Source organism: Mastigoproctus giganteus, chromosome 2 (genome assembly GCF_048544385.1).
Source record: "Mastigoproctus giganteus isolate SK-2022 chromosome 2, ASM4854438v1, whole genome shotgun sequence".
Taxonomy (NCBI): domain Eukaryota; kingdom Metazoa; phylum Arthropoda; class Arachnida; order Uropygi; family Thelyphonidae; genus Mastigoproctus; species Mastigoproctus giganteus.
Genome location: NC_143576.1, coordinates 89,727,001 through 89,746,096, shown reverse-complemented (window position 1 = coordinate 89,746,096; position 19,096 = coordinate 89,727,001). Strand labels below are relative to the sequence as shown.

Genomic DNA, 19,096 nt, shown 5'->3' with positions numbered 1-19,096 from the left:
AATTCTTGGGACTTGTATTTGTTAAAAAGCTGACCTTTCTGGATCACATCCGTCAACTCCGCACAAAGTGCCCAAGAGGCCTGAATATTCTGCGCTCTCTCTCTCTCCTCTACATCTTGGGGTGCGGACCGATGCATCCTACTACGCATTTTCTGTGCACTTGTACTCTCCAGATTAGATTACGGGTCCCTGGTATACAATTCAGCCAGAGACAGTGTACTTCGATGGCTGGATCCTGTCCATCATCATCAGGCTCTCCACATCACTATTGGAGCATATCAAACATCTCCCATCCAGAGCTTATACGTCAAAGCAAACGAACCACCATTATCGCTTCGACATAAGCAGTTGTCTCTAAAAGTATGCTTTAAAACTGAAATCCCTGCCAGACCATCCTACGTGGTCATTCAATTTTGAGCCACGATAGGAAAATTTGTACAACACCCGTAAGACTGCCAATCGTCCTTTTGGTATTCGTATCCAAGAGCTACTCAAAGAACTTAAGATCAAGGTAGACAAGGTTGCCCAAACAGCAAAGCAACCCCTTCCACCCTGGCATGCTCATGTTCCAGCATGTGACTTGTCCCTTAGAAATTGGGGAAAGTCGGACACTCCATCATCTGTCTACCTGCAGCTTTATTCAGCACACCGAGCTGAACATTCTGACTTCGCGCCAGTTTACACAGACGGCTCGAAGTCGGAATTATATGTAGGATCTGCTGCTGTCTTTCTGGACACCACCATATCACAGCAGATTCTCCCCGAATGCAGCATTTTTGCTGCAGAGCTGCACGCTATAGAGTTAGCCTTGGATCACATTAGTAAATGCCAATACCAACGGTTCATTTTATATTCCGACTCTCTCAGCGTGTTACAGGCTTTAATAACTGTGAGATATAATTCTCATCCAGTTCTGTCTTTCATTCAGCAGAAGGTTCACTTCCTCCGTGAACGTGAATATGATATCCGCTTCTGCTGGATTCCCAGCCACATTGGGATTAGGAGAAATGATTTGGCTGATGCTGCAGCCGTTTATTATTCCCGATAATAATTGCTGCCTGTCAGTCTCCTATACAGACTACAGGCAAATGATACACCAAAAGATACACTCCCATTATATCGTATAAAGCCTGAATTTGAACCGTGGCAGTCTAGTCTGCGCAGGAATCATAAGGAGGAAGTTCTTCTTGCCTGGACCCGCATAGGACATAGTCATTTGACTCATTCGTATTTGCTGAGGGCTGATGATCCTCCTATGTGCGAGTCCTGTGGCACAATTTTATCAATCAGACACATTTTAATTGACTGTCCAGATTTTAGCAATATCCGTTTTACCGCTTTTAATCATCTGACTGAGCCGTATACACTCAGTCAGATTTTATCCAACAATGATCTTTTAGCCGTTTTTAGCTATTTTAAATCAATAAAGGTTTTTACTTGTATTTAAAATTTACATGTTATTGTTATTTCTTTATTGATTTATCTTTTCTACATTTTATACCTTTGTTATTTTATATCTTGACATGGTGACCTAAGTAATTAGGTCAGTAAAACTTAAATTTTTTATATATCACCTGGTTTTGGTGCATTATAGTCTTAGTTGCTAATGCGCCAATAAAATCTAAACCAAACCAAACCAAGCCATATAAATAAAAAATACCTTGTATAAACATAAAAAAAAAGAGCCAATCTGCCATTTTAAGCACTGTTTCCATGTTTAGCACCCAAAATTTGTTGTTCGGTGTTATTTATTTATTTTTTTTTTTTATGAGAACCCCAAACACTAGAGGTATTAGAACCTATAGTACTTAGTACCATGCTTGGGTTGGAGGTTGAGCAGACGAAAGAAGATATTTGTTGATATTGGACTTGAACTTCTGTAGATTGTAATTTTCAGGAAATACGTATGAAGGAAGGTTGTTCCAGAAAACGGCAGTTGAATGAATAAATGAGGAAGATGAAAAGTTGGTTCTGTGGGTTTGAAGTTGGACAGTAAATGGATGTTGGCTGGTGGCGGCACGTGTTCGGACTGTTTTGAAAGAGAGAGCGGGAATTATAGAAGCCAATTCAGAAGAACAGTGCCCGTGGAAGTATCTGTAGAAGAGGCATGCAGCAGAAACAGTGCGTCTATGAGAAAGCGAGTGGAGAGACTCTGTTAGAGATGAATCATCAATTAACCTAACTGCCCTCTTCTGAATGGAATCAAGAAGCCTGAGAGAGGTTTTGGGGACACCACCCCAGATGTGGGAACAATATTCCATGGCAGGGCGGATTTGCGATTTATACAGAGTGAGCAGCTGTTTGGAAGAAAAGTAACGCCGAGAGTGAAAGAGAAAACCAAGTTTTTTAGATGCAGAGGAAGCAATATTTGTAATGTGCTTGTGCCAAGAGAGATTAGAAGTCAGGGTAATCCCCAAAAGAGATATATCATTTTGCCTAGAAATCGGAGTGTCACTAAAGATAAGCATAGGAGCAGAAGAATCCTTTTTGCCAGATATAAGACAAGACTGAGTTTTAGAAGGGTTGAAATCAACTAAGTTGTCTTTGCCCCACTGGAGAATTACCTGAAGATTGGCATTTAAGGAATTGGCAGCAGATTTTCGAGAACTTGAAGCTGATTGAGCTGGACAAGGTTTCTCAAAATGGAAAGTTGAATGCAACGTGCTATCATCGGCAAAACTATGGATAGGATTTCCAGTCAATGGAAGAAGGTCATTGATATTCAAGAGGAAAAGAGTGGGGGAAAGAACTGAACCTTGGGGGACACCGGCATTAGTGGAGAAGTTAGAAGACAGAGAGCCATCTACCATCACCCTCAGTGAGCGATCAGAGAGAAAACTGGATAACCAATTACTAAAAACAGTTGGCAAACCATAAGATGGAAGCTTGTTTAGAAGACCTTTATGCCAAACACGATCAAAAGCTTTTGAGATGTCAAGAGCAACTACTTGTGTTTCACCGAACCTTTCCATTGAATTAGTCCATAAATGGGTAACATAAGCCAGAATATCACCAGTGGATCGACACTGACGGAATCCATACTGGCGATCGTTGATCAGACGGAAGGTTTCTAGGTAGTTTAAGAGTTGGCGGTTAATTGATTTCTCCATTAATTTAGAAAGAGTAGAAGTAATTGCAATGGGACGATAATTGGATGGGAGGGATTTGTCACCCTTTTTAGGAACTGGCTGGATATGAGCAAATTTCCAAGCAGAAGGAAAAACACCTTTGGAATAAGAAAGTGAAAAAAGGCGGCAAAGAATAGGAGTAAGTTCAGGAGCACAGGTTTTGAGAACAAGTATAGATTGTAGATTGTTCATGGCAAGTGATGTTAAGTTTGCAATCATTGGATGCCAAGAAGTTAACAGATCACAAAGGAGAGTGTTGTGCCTCTGCAAGACATTGCTGTACTGTGCAAACAAAATACTTCCTAATGAATTTTGAATTGGGGAATTATAAGCATTCCTCCCGCAACTCTGTACTGGCCCCTAGTAATCTTAAAAAGCATTTTGGTGGTCAGATTTGAAACTACAGTTTATTCATTCAGCTGCTGTTTTCTGGAAAAACCTTTCTTCATACATATTTCCTGAAAATTAGTCTACAGAAGTCTAATGTCAACAAATATCTTCTTTCTTCTCAACCTCCAACCCAAACACAGTACTATAGGTTCTAATACCTTTTGTGTTTGGGTTTTCATACCCCCCCTTTTTTTTTCTACACTTCTGGTATTAGTGCATTAATATCAAAACAGAGACAGCTATCTTATTCACTATGGCAACTATGTGGAAAAATGATCCACACATGCACGGTGGATGTAAAATATATTTGTTTCAAATAATGTTCCACTTGTGGACCATCACTTTCCAGTGAGCCCTCATAATATACATTGTGAAACAAAAAATACATTAATATATGAAATTGAAATATATCTTCCAATTAAATTTAGGTAAGGGAATTTAATATTTGGTTACCTTAATCATATGTTATATATTTTGCATGTTATCACAAAACCAGTGTTTAACACTTTTTTTTTACAGTTAGGAAATGACTTGGAATTTTTGAAGGCTCTGTATGAAGCAAAAGTACCTGCACCTGGAACACAGCTTCATGTTATTTACAGCAAACAACAAAATGTAAGTGCGTGTATGTGTGTGTGTGTGAGAGAGAGAGAGAGAGAGAGAGAGAGAGAGAGAGAGAGAGTAAAATAAAAATCAAAAGAACTATACTGAGCAAATTATTGCAAATATTTCAATATATATTTGAATTTATAGTGTAATTATTATTTTGTGGGATGATTTTAAAGCAACTTTGATGTTCTTTCAGATTTAATTAATGATTAGTTCCAAATATCTGAAATTTATTTCAGATATCTGTTATAGGTTTTGGCCATTTTGTAATTGCTGTTTCCCAATGACCAGTGTGGTTTTTTTCATAACACTTGGTATCACATGGTCCCATTTGCTTATTGTGTATCTCTCCATACCCAAAATGCATTGTATACATTGGGTAATAGGCACAACTGTAGCAGCATGAATCTCCAACAAATTGATCATCTCCCTCATATTAGCACTCCTAAGTTTGGGATTGCAGAGGAACTGCAATGGTATATGTGATTTCAGATGGACTGAAAGAGATAAATATACTGATATGTTACCTGGAAGATAGGGGAATTTTATGTTAGGAAGTCCTTGGAACTTCCAACTTAAATGTTTTCTCAGCTAGTGTATGTGTTTTATTTATTTATATATTATTTTTTTTCTTAATGATATAAGGTGGTGCATAAGGTTAAGGTATATAACCCATCTTCCTTTCCTACATTGTTGGAAAAATATTATGTTGCAAATCATGAATCAGTTCTCTCTCTCTGTCTGTGTGTTCTTAATACTGTTCTCTCCTCAAAAAAAAGAAAAGTTGAAGGATAAATCCATCATGAAGTCAGCCCCAACATAATTACTTTAGCCTCATGTAGTAGTTTCTCAACGTTCTCAATGGACTTTATTCAAATGATGCATTTGTGTATAAACATGTTCCACATTAATAGGTTCAACATAGTTGAACTGATAAAAGAATGTCAGTAAAGTGTTGCAAAGCTCCTTTCACACATGGCAATTAGGCAGATTACGCTGGATAACATGGGCGCCTCAGTAGCTGGGTGGGCAGGAGCAGCAGTGCATAGCACATGCTTCTTGATTAGACCGGAGTTTGAGCCCATGCCCACCAAATACAGAGGATGCGGAAAGGTCACTGAATGACCACCACATATCCCTGGAACAATATGGCCTTAGTTGCTAATGCTCCTAAAAACCAAATAACAACAACTGAAGAGCATGGGCACTAACACCTTGTATCTATGGATCTGGTGAGTGTAGCTTGTACTTGTTGCTTGTAGCATTTGTAGCTTGTGCATTTTTTTTACCTTCTGCAACTTTGCTTCTCAAATTATATTCTTTTTACTGTTAAATCCGGGCGCCTCCGTATCCAGGTGGGCAGGAGCAGCAGTGCATAGCACATGCTTCTTGTTTAGACCAGGGTTCGAGCCAGTGACCACCAAATACAGAGGATGCGGAAAGGTCAGGGAATGACTACCGCATATCCCCGGAGCAATATGGCCTTAGTTGCTAATGCTCCTAAAAACCAAATAACAAACAAACAAACAAACTGTTAAATCCTCATAAAATCATGAAGCTCTTATTTTGAGAATGATCTAAAATGAATCCTATCCTCGCACAGGCACTTTCTAAGGCCTACCCTAATATGCTTCATTGGGTGTAGAGTTCTGTGATCTGAGCACTTTGCTTTTGTGTTAGTCTTGATTCTTCTGAGTGATAGAAAATAGTCTATTTGTGTATCCTGACCAGAAGATATCAACTTGAACAGTTACAGTAGCAACCAAAATCTGCAATTATGACATTTTTAAATGCATGTTTCTCTGATTTGCAAAATTCGGGTATGAAGAAGATCGACCCTTGTCAGGAAATTCGGCTCCACAGTGGCAATTTTTTTTTTAGCATCTTCTTTTTCTGATTTTCCCAATGAAAACTTTCATAGAATTATACTTTTAGTAGTGACCACCCTTATACCTCATGAATATTAAGATAGTTTATTCATTTAATAACTAAATTTCTATACATTAAGGTAACATTTCGGGAACCTTGCCGGTACTCATCAGACCATATATTATTTGTTAAAGGGCAGAAAAACAAATTGATATTACATATTTGTGGCCTAAATTACAAAACTTCTATAAATAACTTTTACTTATTGTATTTTATATTATACATTATTATTAATTTATAATACAGGTAAGAATTATATATACAAATGGAAAATAAAAAAGTACCAAGTTAATATATATTTTTTTGCAACTAAAATTACAATTAAACATATAATTAGGTTAAACAAAATTATAGCATGTAATCTTACCTGTTGTTAGCCCCTGCTTGCTGAATGTCTTGATCTCTGTTGTGTATTTTGGGATGAGGTGCTGTCAACAGGTTATTTATATGAGAGGATTTCAGTCGATCATCCAATTGTAGAGTGCCATGTAGGTTATTATGGATAGAGTGATTCTTGTTCTCAGATCCGTGGGAACAAGATTAGTGTTCAACTGTCTGATTGTTTGACTGACTAGTTTCGGGGGGGGGGGGTTAGTTTGGTAATTGACTGTTTGGAGATTTCTTCCTTTTTTTTGAGCTCTTCTAACCTAATTATATGTTTAATTGTAACTTTAGTTGTAAAAAAAAAAAATAAAAATAATTAACCGGGTACTTTTTCTTCTCATTCATATATATAATTGTTACCTGTATTTAAAGACTAAATGCACAAGGCATAATATGATATGGGTTTAAATTAATTATGTAATATTGGTGTAGATATGCCATAGTTTACCCATAAATTTAACTACGTACATAGTGTAAAGGCATTGTTTAATTTTATCTCACATTGTGGCTACTTTCACAGCGAGATACCAGGTATTGCACTACTTCGAATAAATAATGTTTGCATTATCAGGGTACCTGCCCACCCAACGATGAGTAAGCCAACAAGCTTTGAAACGGTGCCGTCTGGGTGGTGGTACCTACTGAGAATAAATAACAGTAGTCTCCTCTACTAGAGAAGCGTTATTTATTTGAAGTAGTGCAATACCTGGTATCTCATTGTGAAGGTAACCACAATATGAGATAAAATTAAACAATGTCTTTACACTACATATATAGTTAAATGGTATATCTACACTAATATTATATAATAATTCTTACCTGTATTATAAATTAATAATAATGTATAAGTGAGGTGTGTTCAAGTTCTCTCATAATCTCCCCTTCCACTTGAAGTGTTTTCATCCTTTATTCACTTTATGGCATAATATTACACAAATTTGTTTAGTTATTTTTCACATTTCTCTCTTGTTCTTTTCCAAATTCCTCCATGAGTATAGTGGGTTCATCACATAGCACTTGTTTTAAAAGATGCTAGTTCACATTCTGTCAGTAACTGGAAAAATTTTTAAAAGCACCTTCAGTTGAAGCTGTAGTTAGAAGATATTGTGGAAGGGGAGGTTCATGTCCAAGTTATTCTGGGTTTTTCAGCCTCCACAACAAATCAGAGATTTGTGTTGTGGCTGAATATTACATGGTCTGGTAAAGACCATATGATCTATTGCAGTGCTTTTCAACCTTTTTTTAATAACAGCATCCCTAAGTAATTTATTTTATTTTCCTTATTCAATTTTCTGCCTGTCAGATCTCTCTCTCTCTCTCTCTCTCTCTCTCTCTCTCTCTCTGTGTAATATTAAAAAAAGTATATATGTTATATGATAGTTATTACAATAATATAATTATAAAAATTACTTTTCATAATACAAATTATATATATACAGTATATAATAATTTTATTCTTTATTAAAATCGAGGTACTAAGTAAACATCAATTATATATCACCACAAAATTAAAAAGATACTGTACACCTTTTTATAATGAAATAAACATATAAATTTAAAAAAAAAAATTATAAGTTTAAGTAACTTAAACCCAAATTACGTGACACCCCTGGAATGTTGTTGTGGCACTCCGGTTAAAAACCATTGATCTATTGTAACACAATAAAAAAAACTGGTTTGTAAGTACTAGAATCTCTTAAATGGGTGAGTTTTGTTAAAATTTTATTGGTGTTTTTTTCTATTTTATATTTGTGCTAAACAATTTTTATTGTGCCGATTACATAACTGTGATTATCATACTTACAAGTTAGTGCAAATGCATCAGATCTGCTTGCAGCTAACTACTAAATAATTATAAGATTGGCATCATTATGTATATCTCATATTGTGAATACCTTCACAACGAGTTGCCATGATATTGCACTACCTCGAATAAGTAACTCTTCACCATAGGAGACGACTACTGTTACTTATTCTTAGCAGATGCCACCACCCAGATGGCACTCATTCTCAGCAGATACCACCACCCAAACAGCACCGTTTAGGAGCTGATTGGCTCCTCTTCTGTGGGTAGGCAGGCAATTGCGAAGTATAACTCCACAATATGAGCGATGCCGGATGGTGTGTAGTAATTTGAGTCAAATTACTACACTTTCATAGAATTGTAGTAATTTGAGTCAAATTACTACAATTCTATGAAAGTTTTTGTCGGGAAAATCAGAAAAAGAAGACACTAACTGATGGTGTGTAGTAATTTGACTCAAATTACTACACACCATCAGGCATCTCTCATATTGTGGAGTTATACTTCGCAACACCAGGGTGCCTGCCCACCCACCAAAGAGGAGTCAATCAGCTCTGAAACAGTGCCGTCTGGGTGGTGTAGTAATTTGACTCAAATTACTACACACCATCAGTTAGTGTCTTCTTTTTCTGATTTTCCCGACAAAAACTTTCATAGAATTATAATTGTAGTAGTAATTGTAGTAATTTGAGTCAAATTACTACAATTACTACTACAATTATAATTTGACTCAAATTACTACACACCATCAGGCATCTCTCATATTGTGGAGTTATACTTCGCAACTGCCTACCTATCCACAGACGAGGAGCCAATCAGCTCCTAAACAGTGCTGTTTGGGTGGTGGCATCTGCTGAGAATAAGTAACAATTGTATGTATTGCTGCGATCTGCGCAGCAATACATACAAGTTTACGAACCTTAAAAAATGTCAAATGTGTGAGAGCTATATTTCCTATTTACTGTAACTGTATTGGTCGGAGACACCGTTGTCATTCTCTGTATTCACAAGATTTTTTGTTCAAACAAAAATTTCATGAGTCAGGATAGTGTGAGCAGAGCAGCACATTTCTGGAGGTCACTACCGTAAAACAGTCGAAAAAATTTGCAGTTCCCGGTTCATTGGGCTTTTCTGTTAGTGCAGTCTAATTATAAACGGGTAGTAAACTTGATCTTACTGAATTTGCAATAATAGCTGGAATTCTGTGGGTTTTTACATTATGGTGAGATGTGTTTCTCCTTCCTCTTCAATCATATAAAAAACATAAATAAATTTTCAGAATCTTCTCTTTTGTGCATGCTGTGTTCGTCGTTATTGATTGCTTAATTAGTATGTATATATTACAGTAAAAATTAAGCTATGTATGTAAGCGTACATAGGCTCCGACCAGTGCAACTAAATGGGAAATATAGCTCTCACACATTTGAAGTTTGACATGTTTACATGCAAACTCAATGTATGAGGTGATAATAGTATGTTTCCACCTTAAAGGCAGAAACACACTACATATTCTCATCTTACACACACACGAACCTCAGTTCACCCGCGTGTGTTATCCTACAAGTGTGCGTCTTGGACTGTTCTCCCGCATTTGTTAACTTTTCTTTATAAAAAGTGTATTCATACAGCATCCCAGACACGGGTAAGCATCCTGGTTCCAAGAAGCCAAGCAGTGAGTACAACAGGAAAGCATTAAGTATTGAAGAGAAACTTGAAATAATTAAATGTTTTGAAAGAAATGAGAGAACATGTGATATCTCGAGAGCAACGGGCTTAAGTGAATCCACATTGTGCACCATCAGAGACAATGCCTTAAAAATAAAAGCTGTGTGTATAGCTGGAACAACTTCAAGTGCCGCAAAGTTAATTAGAACAAGACATGAAGAAATGGAAAGGCTGCTAAGCATATGGATTGAAGACCAAACCAAAAAAAAAAATCGGGAGCAAGCTTTCTCACAGTGAAAGAGAAAGCACTAACTATATATGAAAACCTTACAAATCCTGCAGAAGTGACTCCTTTTAATGATACTAGTGGCTGGTTTAGTGGCTTCACGCACTGCTACTCTTTTCACAATATTAAGCTATGTGGTGAAGCCATAAGTGCAGATGAGGAAGCCGCAAAGGCATTTCCACCTGTGGTACAGAAAATAATTGAAGGCGGCAGCTACACATTGAATCAGATTTTCAATCTGGAAGAAACAGGCTTCTATTGGAAACGTATGCCTTCAAATATCTTTAAGGCAGAAGCACATGCCTCAGGATTTAAGGCTGCAAAAGATCGCTTAACTGTGATGTTTGCTGCCAATGCCAGCGGAGACTTGAAGTTAAAACCAATAGTGATCTATCACTCTGCCAATCTGTGAGCTTTAAACAAAGAATTATGAAATGAAGCCTTGGTGTTCACTATAGGTCTAGCAAGAAAGGTTGGATGACTGGGCAAATATTCACTGATATTTTAGTTGAAGCTTACCATGATGCTTTCAAGAATTATTGCAAGAAGAAGAACTTAGATTTGAAAATTCTAATAATTCTTGATAACCTACCAAGCCATCCTCAGACGGTTGCTGAACTCTCTCCGAATATCAAATTCATCTTTTTACCTCCGAACACAACCTCTCTACTACAACCCTTTGACCAGGGTGTGATAGCAGCTTTTAAGGCGAACATTGAAGATGTTAATTGCTGCTACTAAAGGTGACAAGGCACAAACTGTTATAGAATTTTGGAAGATTTAACATCAAAGTTACCATTGATATGATTATAGAAGCCTGGAATGATGTTACAAAAGACTGCTTGAATCGTGTGGTGATTTGTTTTAGTTGCTTTGAACCTTCAGAGCAACTAAAACAAATCAAAGCAGATTGTGTTGCTCTTGCAAAAGAAGTTGGTTTTGAGGAAGCAGAAAATGAAGATGTAGAAGAGCTTCTAGACTCTCACAACGAGGATCTATCTACTGAAGACTTGCAACAAGTTGTTGCAGCCAGTCAAGATGAGGATGACGACAAAGTCCAGCAGGCTGCCCCACGAGAACTTAAAACAGCAGAGTTATCAGCTGCTTTAAGTGTAATTGAAAAGCACCTGCAGTGGATTGAAGATAATAATTATAATGCTGAACGTAGTAGGATAGTGCTTGGTGGCATTCAGACCCATTTGGAACCATACAGGCAACTCTTGTACAAAAGGAGGCAGGAAAAGCAACGAAAGCTAGATAGCTATTTTAAACCAGTGCAGAAGAAAGAAAATCAGGACAGTGAATCACACCCTTCCACATCAGGTATAACAACATTTCATCCTAAGAATGATAACCCTCCTTCAACCTCTTCGCTATAACTCACCAGCTACAGACCTTCACCACACCCACTTTAAACAAGCAAACTTCATATCTTGTCAAGGTAAAGTGCTATATTTACTGTAATATTTATTTATTTATTAGAAATTTAAGATGTGTTAGGTTTCTTTTTTTTAGTGTTTTACTTACCAGATTGAACTTTTTTTTGAGTGCTCTGCCCCATCCCTATTTTTTCCATAAGCCCTGTTGTTTTTAATGTGCGAAATACCATATCACGGAGATTTTTAGGAACACATGTACCACGTTAGAGCAGAACCGACTGTACTGTCTAACGGGGATAGTGCAATTTCTTTACCACCTCTGCGATAGAGTGACCCACATTCGAGCACCCACTATCACTCCTCTTTCAAAGTTGTTTAACTCACAACGTTTATACATGCTAACATTGAATTACTGTCTGTGTGAATGCAGTGTACTTATACCTGCCAAGTGATGGGTTTGTCCACTAGCGAGAGGGGGTGACAGTGTCACGTTGCCCAGGAACCCCATTAATTCTGTCCTTTCGGTATACACTGCTTGGAGAATTTCATGTCCAGTTGTATTGTAATTTCCAAATCCCTGTCTTCCTTTTTTTTTTTTTTTTTTTGTGTAATTCAGTTCCACTAAATATATAAGTTGTTTTGGTTGCTATTCCCAAGTGTAAGATGCTGCATTTTGCTGCATTAAAATTTGCTACTTTCCTGACCATTCCTGAAATTTATTTAAGTTGTCGTGAAGAGGTATTGTTTGATGATGATCATTAACTACTCTACCAATTGTGGCATTATCTGCAAATTTTGATATCATACCCTGTATCCCTTCATTCAGAAAACCAAAAACAATAAATGCTCTCAGTACAGATTCTTGGGAAACCCTACTTTTTACTTTGGTTCAATCTGAAGAGTAACCATTAATCATAACCCTTTGCAATCTACTCCTGCAGCCACTCTGCAATCCACATAAGGATTTTTCCTGTGATTCCAGCCTGTTTCAACATGTAGAATAACCTTTTATGCAGCGTTGAGTAAATGCTTGCTGAAATCCAAGGAAATAATGTTGAAATTATTTCCTACATCCAACTCATGAGTGATCCTCAGAACAGCTTACCAGGGTTGGTTAAACATGATTTTCCTTTTACAAAATCATGCTGTGTTTCCTTCAGAATTCCCTTTCTGTCTAAATGATCCCATACTGCACTCTTGATGATTGATCTTACAAATTTTCCTACCACTGAAGCTGGACTGACTGGTTGGTAGTTGCCCACTTCACTCTTAGAACTGCCTTTATGTATTGGCAATACATTGACACCTTTCCAATGGAATTTCTCCTGGATCCAGAAGTGCCTGTATAATTAACCTTAATGGTTTAATGTATTCTCTTACTGCCACCCTCAGAATAACTGAAACTGTGCAAATGAAGCTTTCCCAGCTGTATTCACACAGTTCCCCCACTGCTATGAAGGACTTTTCTTCTGTAAATATCGATGCAAAGTACATTGTTGATTCACCCCCAATATCAGCTGTGTTAGAGACTTTCCTGTGCCCATCACACAAGGATCCAATCTGATTTATTCTTCTCTTAGTATCCCTGTTCTTTGCTCTCTTCTGCAATTTCTCAATATACCTTTGCCAGCCCAACTCTTTCTGTGGTACTGTTACAGATCAATTTGTATCTGCTAGAGATATCATTACTTTTTTGTTGTTCTGTGTCTCATGCCATCTTTTTTATGCTCTATGAGACTGGCCAGCTCACAGTTCATCCATCTCAATATCCTTGTTACGTGCATTCTATGATATTATGTTAGCTCTTGCTTTACCTATAAAAATATAATAATGCAAATACTAAAATAAATTCTCTTATAAGAAACTTGTTGTACTTGTCTCCTCTTATCTGTATTTATTACACTCATATGCTCTTATTTAGTATTGAATTCTATGTAATATATGGAAAAGAAAATTATTACAATTTGTAATGATAATTAATTCTGATTTAGATATAGTCAGGTCTGCTATAACACCCATTTTGGCAATGCAAATTTGCTCCAACACAACTGATATATTAGGGAAGAATGTGAGTGTAACACAATTTTCGCATTGGCTTATTCTCGATTTCATCTGCGAGTAACACTGGGTGAACACAAAACCCGGCACCAAGCTGAACGTAGTGACCTGCACAGCAGTACATAGAACGTAGTGACTTGCACAGCTTTAAAAATGTCAAACTTCAAAGCCGTGAGAGCTATATTTCCCATTTATTCTAGTTGTATTAGTTGAAAACACATTGTCGGCATTCACTGTATTCACAAGATAATGTAAGCCGACTCATGTTTTCAGTAATTTTGTGAGATATGAGCAGAGGAGTACATTTCTGCAGGTCACTACCATAAAACAATAAAAAACAATTTGCAAGTCCCGGTTTATTGGGCTTTTCTGCTAGTGCAATCTAATTATAAACAGATAGTAAACTCGATGTTATTGCATTTGCAATAATACCGATAGGTGGAATTCTGTGGGTTTTTACGTTATTGTGGTGAAATGTGTTTCCCCTTCCACGAAATCATCAATCGTATAAAAAAAACAAATAAATTTTCAGAATCTTCTGTTCATTCCTAGTTTTTAAGCTTTCTATTTTTAATGCTTGAAATTGTTACTGCATATCTCACTTGTGCAATTTTTGCATGCCATGTTCATCATTATTGATTGCTTATCTTTTTTACCGTTTTAAATTTTACAATTAAAAAAAAAATGTTGTCAGTGAACAGAAATATCAATTAATATGTATATATTGCACTGCTATATTTGCCGTAATATTTATTTATTTATTAGAAATTTAAGATGTTTAAACCTGTGTTAGCAATTTTATTGGGTTTATAATTTTTTTTCTTTTTAGTGTTTTACTTACCACACTGAACATTTTTTTTTTTTTTTTTTTTTGAGTGCTCTGCCACTATCCTTATTTTCCCCATAAACCATGTCGTTTTTAATGTATGAAATGCCATAATACAGATATTTTTAGAAACACATGTACCGCGTTATAGCAGAACTGATTGTATTCATCATCATCAGCCATTTTCAATCCACTGCAGGATGAAGGCCTCTCCAGTTCCTTCTGTTTTGAGCACTGGCCATCCATTTACTACCCACAAACTCGTGAATATCATCTATCCATCTCCGCCTTTGTCTTCCAGGTTTTCTTCTAGCTCCTCTTGGATACCATTCTGTTATTTTCTTAGTCCATCTGTCATCATGTCTTCGAGCTATGTGTCCTGCCCAAGACCATTTTAGTTCTTTAGTTTTGATAAGAATGTCCTTTACTTGAGTTTGCTGCCTAATCCATGTGTTTGTCTTCTTATCTAACAGTCTGATTCCTAATATAATTCATTCCATTCTTCGCTGTTTAGTTCTCAGCTCTTCCATGCTTTTGGTGAGTGCCCAAGTTTCACTTCCATAAGTTATGGTGGGGAGTATACAATGGTTCATTATTTTACGTTTCAGACAAACTGGGATATTGCTCTTCAGTAGGCGCCTCCGTAGCCAGGTGGGAAGGAGCAGCAGTGCATAGCATACGCTTCTTGATTAGACCGGGGTTCGAGCCCGTCACCACCAAATACGGAGAATGCGGAAAGGTCAGGGAATGACCACCGCATATCCCGGAGCAATATGGCCTTAGTTGCTAATGCTCCTAAAAACCCAACAACAAACAAACAGCTCTTCAGTATGTGACTATATTTCCTGAATGCTATCCATCCAAAATTTATTCTTCTCTTGACTTCCAGCCATTTATCATTTTTACAGCTAATGACTTGTCCCAGATAAGTATATGACTCCACCTTTTCGATTACTGCTCCTTCAATCATTATTTCCCTTTCTGTTATGATGTAACAGATTCATCATTACTTTTGTTTTAGCCATATTCATCTTTAGTCCAAAATCCTTACTAACCATGCATAACTGATTAAGATTTTACTCTAATTCTTTGGGATCATGGCTTATGACCACAATGTCATCTGCAAATCGTAAATGGTTTAGGTACTCTCCGTTCACATTGACTCCTTTCTGCGACCAGTCTAATTTTCTTAAAGCTTCCTCAAGGGCAGCAGTAAACAGCTTCGGAGATATTGTCTCCCCTTGTCGAACTCCTTTCTCAATTTTGAATTTCCTACTGTCTTTGTCTAGTCTAATAAAGGAGATAGCACTCTCATATATTTTCTTCAAAATCATAATATATGGGGTATCTATACCTTGTCTTTCCAGTGCCCAAAACATTGCCTTATGCTGTATGGAGTCAAATGCCAGGCATAATGGTGTTTTATATTCATTTGCTTTCTCCATTAGCTGTGATATTAGGTGAAGGTGATCCATAGTTGAGAATCCTGTCCTAAAGCCAGCTTGCATTTTCGGTTGATTCTCATCAAGTATTCTTTCTAATCTGTTAGTAATGACTCTTGTGAACAACTTGTTAGATGTGGGATAACAAGCTAATTGGTCTATAATTTCCAATTTCTGATTTATCTCCTTTCTTATGCAGCAAAACTATGATTGCATTATTCCACTGCTTAGGCATCACACCTTTTCTAATGCACTTTGTGAAGAGCCTTGCAAGTTTTTGTGTTAAATCTCTTCCTCCCAATTTTAACAACTCTACAGTAACTTCATCTTCCCCCGGGGCTTTCTGATTCTTCATTTTCTTCAATGCATGTTCTACCTCATCAGGAAGAATATCAGGTATGTCGTATGTGCTGCTACTTTGCAATCCATCTTCCCCACTGCTGGTATCATTCCCTCGCTCCTTGTATAATTCTCTATAGTAGTCTTCTACTATTTGAATTATGCCTTCTCTGCTGTTTATAAGTACACCATCGCTTCAGTTTCAGTATCATTTGTCTTTCTGTATTACTGCTCATGGCTGCTGATTTAAATCCTTTGTTTTCCCTTAATGCTTGTTCTACTTTTCTTGTGTTAAATCTTCTTATGTCCTCTCTGAGTCTCTTTCTAATGTGGCTTTGCATAACTCAGTATACTCAATTTTCTCCCTACCATTGTTTTTCTTGCTTTTCATTTGTCGTCTTGAGTTCATCATGACAAGTGTTTCTTGACTAATTTTTTCTTCTATGGATTCCTTTTTCCCTATAGGTTTCTTGGGCTTTATCACTTTCAGAAAGTTGTAATATTCCTCGTCGATATCTTGGTCCTGAGCAGTCTGCAGAAGCTCAAACTTGTTCTTAAGTTCCAGTACATACTGCTTTTTCTCCTCTTCTATTATCTCAAAGACTTTTGTATTATTTACTCGAGTTAGTTTTTTCCTTTCCTACATCTATATCGTGTACATCTTACTATTCTGTGATCACTTCCAACATTTACCTTATTCAGGACGGTAACATCATTCACACTATATCTTCTGTTAGTGAGGATGAAGTTGATTTCATTAGTAGTTGATCCATTTGGACTCTTCCATGTCCACTTTCTGTTCACCCTTTTCTTGAAAAAAGTGTTCATTACTGATAGTCCTTGAGATTCTGCAAATTCCACAAGTCTTTCACCTCTTTCATTTCTTTCACCAATTCTAAAATTTCCTATAGTTCCCCTTTCTGCACTGTTTTGTCTTTTTCCAACCTTAGCATTGAAGTCCCCCATAATAACAGTGTAGTGGGTTTTCTGCTCATCTAGTATTACAATGTATTACAATGACTGTATTACAATTTGTAATAATAATTAGTTCAGATGCATCAGCTGACCATTACTCATAATCAGTTATATGCTGTTAAATAATAATATTAATAGCATTTCGCTGTTTTGTTAACTGAGGCTAAATTCGATTTTTTTTTTTTTTTCATAATTATTCTTATGAATTTTTATAGCAGCAGTAATTAAAATATGTGTTCATATTTTTATAGGAATTTTCAGTGGAATGTTCTGATCATTGTAAGCTCCCCGGAATCCCACAAAATGTAAGTACTCTGCTCAACACAGTAATAGTTTCAATAGTTTGTACAGAGCCTTCAGAGAACTTATAGAAGTGTAATGAAAAGAAAACTCCACTGTCATGTGGTGCTTGCTTTTCTTGGAGTTAGACTTAGGTTTTAGTTCTCTTTTGAGTTTATTTTATTTCAAACAAGAGTGGTATTACTTGGACTACTCAAACATGAAATAACTATTAAAAATATCCTAATTTTAAAGTTATCTTAAATTGAAACTTTCACATGGATTTCTGTAAGTATTGTGATTTCCTGATCAGTCGTTAATGTGGTACTTTATTTTTCTTAATTTCTTTCATCTTCCAAGAAGTCTGAAAATCATTCTTCTTGGAAGAGCGAAGAAATTCAGAAAAAGAAAAATCGCTGCATTTCAGTGTTGCATCACTGTATATATTGCACTACAGTAACCTTTTGTGAGGTATATATTACATGAGCAAGGCTTTCTTTTACTTTTTCTTTTTTTCACAAGTGGGTTTTCTTTATGTGATAACATTACACCATTTTCACCAGGAGGCTTTTTTCGAGTTTTTAAAATTTCTTCACCTACTGTCACTTTGCATATTGTAGATATTTCTCATCAGTGGAGTGTCAGGACATTCCCCTATGGTGCTTACTTTGCCAATGATGAAGCTCCAAAAAGATACAAAACCCAAATAGAGAGATGGCATACAAAAAATAATTTTAAAAAAATATAACAAATACAAAAAAATAAAAAATACATTTTTTTTTAAATGTATAGCAGTATACTTCTCCACTTTTTTTTTTTTTTTTTTTTTTAATACAAGGGCTGTTCAATAAAGAATGATCATAATTTTTCATCAACAACTATAATGCTTTCTATTTCTAGCTGAGCTGCAGAATTTAAGACCAAACCAAACTGCATCACCTAGAACCTGCACAATTGACTCATGTGCATGGTGTGACCATGATGGTTGGTTAAGTTTATGCCTGTTCAGTTTCTCCTACATAAGAATGAACATGACATGTAATTATCAGTATGCTGCTCTCAAATTTTGCTTCCATCTCAAGAAAATATCAGCTGAAGTGTATATGTTAAAAGAGGCTTCTGATGAATCTACCGTTCCATATAGCACATGTTTCTGTTTAAACATTAGAAAATGTTGGCCTCATTCATGAGTTAATCATTCACAAATCACAAAAGAAACCTAATCTTTCAAATGAAACAGAGGCATATTTTGAGGTCAAACTCAAAGCCTCACTTTCAAAATTCGATTCTTGTAAGAGTTAACAGGGAACCAGCAGTGCCAACTGAAATAATGACGAAAGCAAGGATTATAAAATTGTAGTTTTTGTAGGTACACCTTAGAGAGAAAATTCTTTCAGTAGAACCTAAAGATTTAGTGATCTAAAAGATTTTGTGCATGACTTGATTCAGTGTTGAGCATCACACACTGCAGGCTATGTGTCAACTGTGTAATGTTTATATTCAGAATGATGAAAGTCATTTTGAAAATCTGTATTGTTAGGAATAAATATGAATGGGGCCCTCTGTTATTTGGTCTTTTTAGCACTCATATCACAGTTCATTT

The 19,096-nt window shown here is 36.3% G+C and overlaps 1 protein-coding gene across 1 annotated transcript in view; it reads left to right on the top strand.

Annotated features, from left to right (window-relative positions):
- LOC150089405 (DENN domain-containing protein 1A-like) overlaps positions 1-19,096 on the top strand; it is a 263,359-nt gene that overhangs the window by 96,088 nt on the left and 148,175 nt on the right. The window contains exons 7-8 of the mRNA XM_090389970.1: positions 4,038-4,133; positions 17,466-17,519. Coding sequence (XP_090246096.1) covers positions 4,038-4,133; positions 17,466-17,519 — 150 coding nt within the window. The remainder of the gene's footprint in view (positions 1-4,037; positions 4,134-17,465; positions 17,520-19,096) is intronic.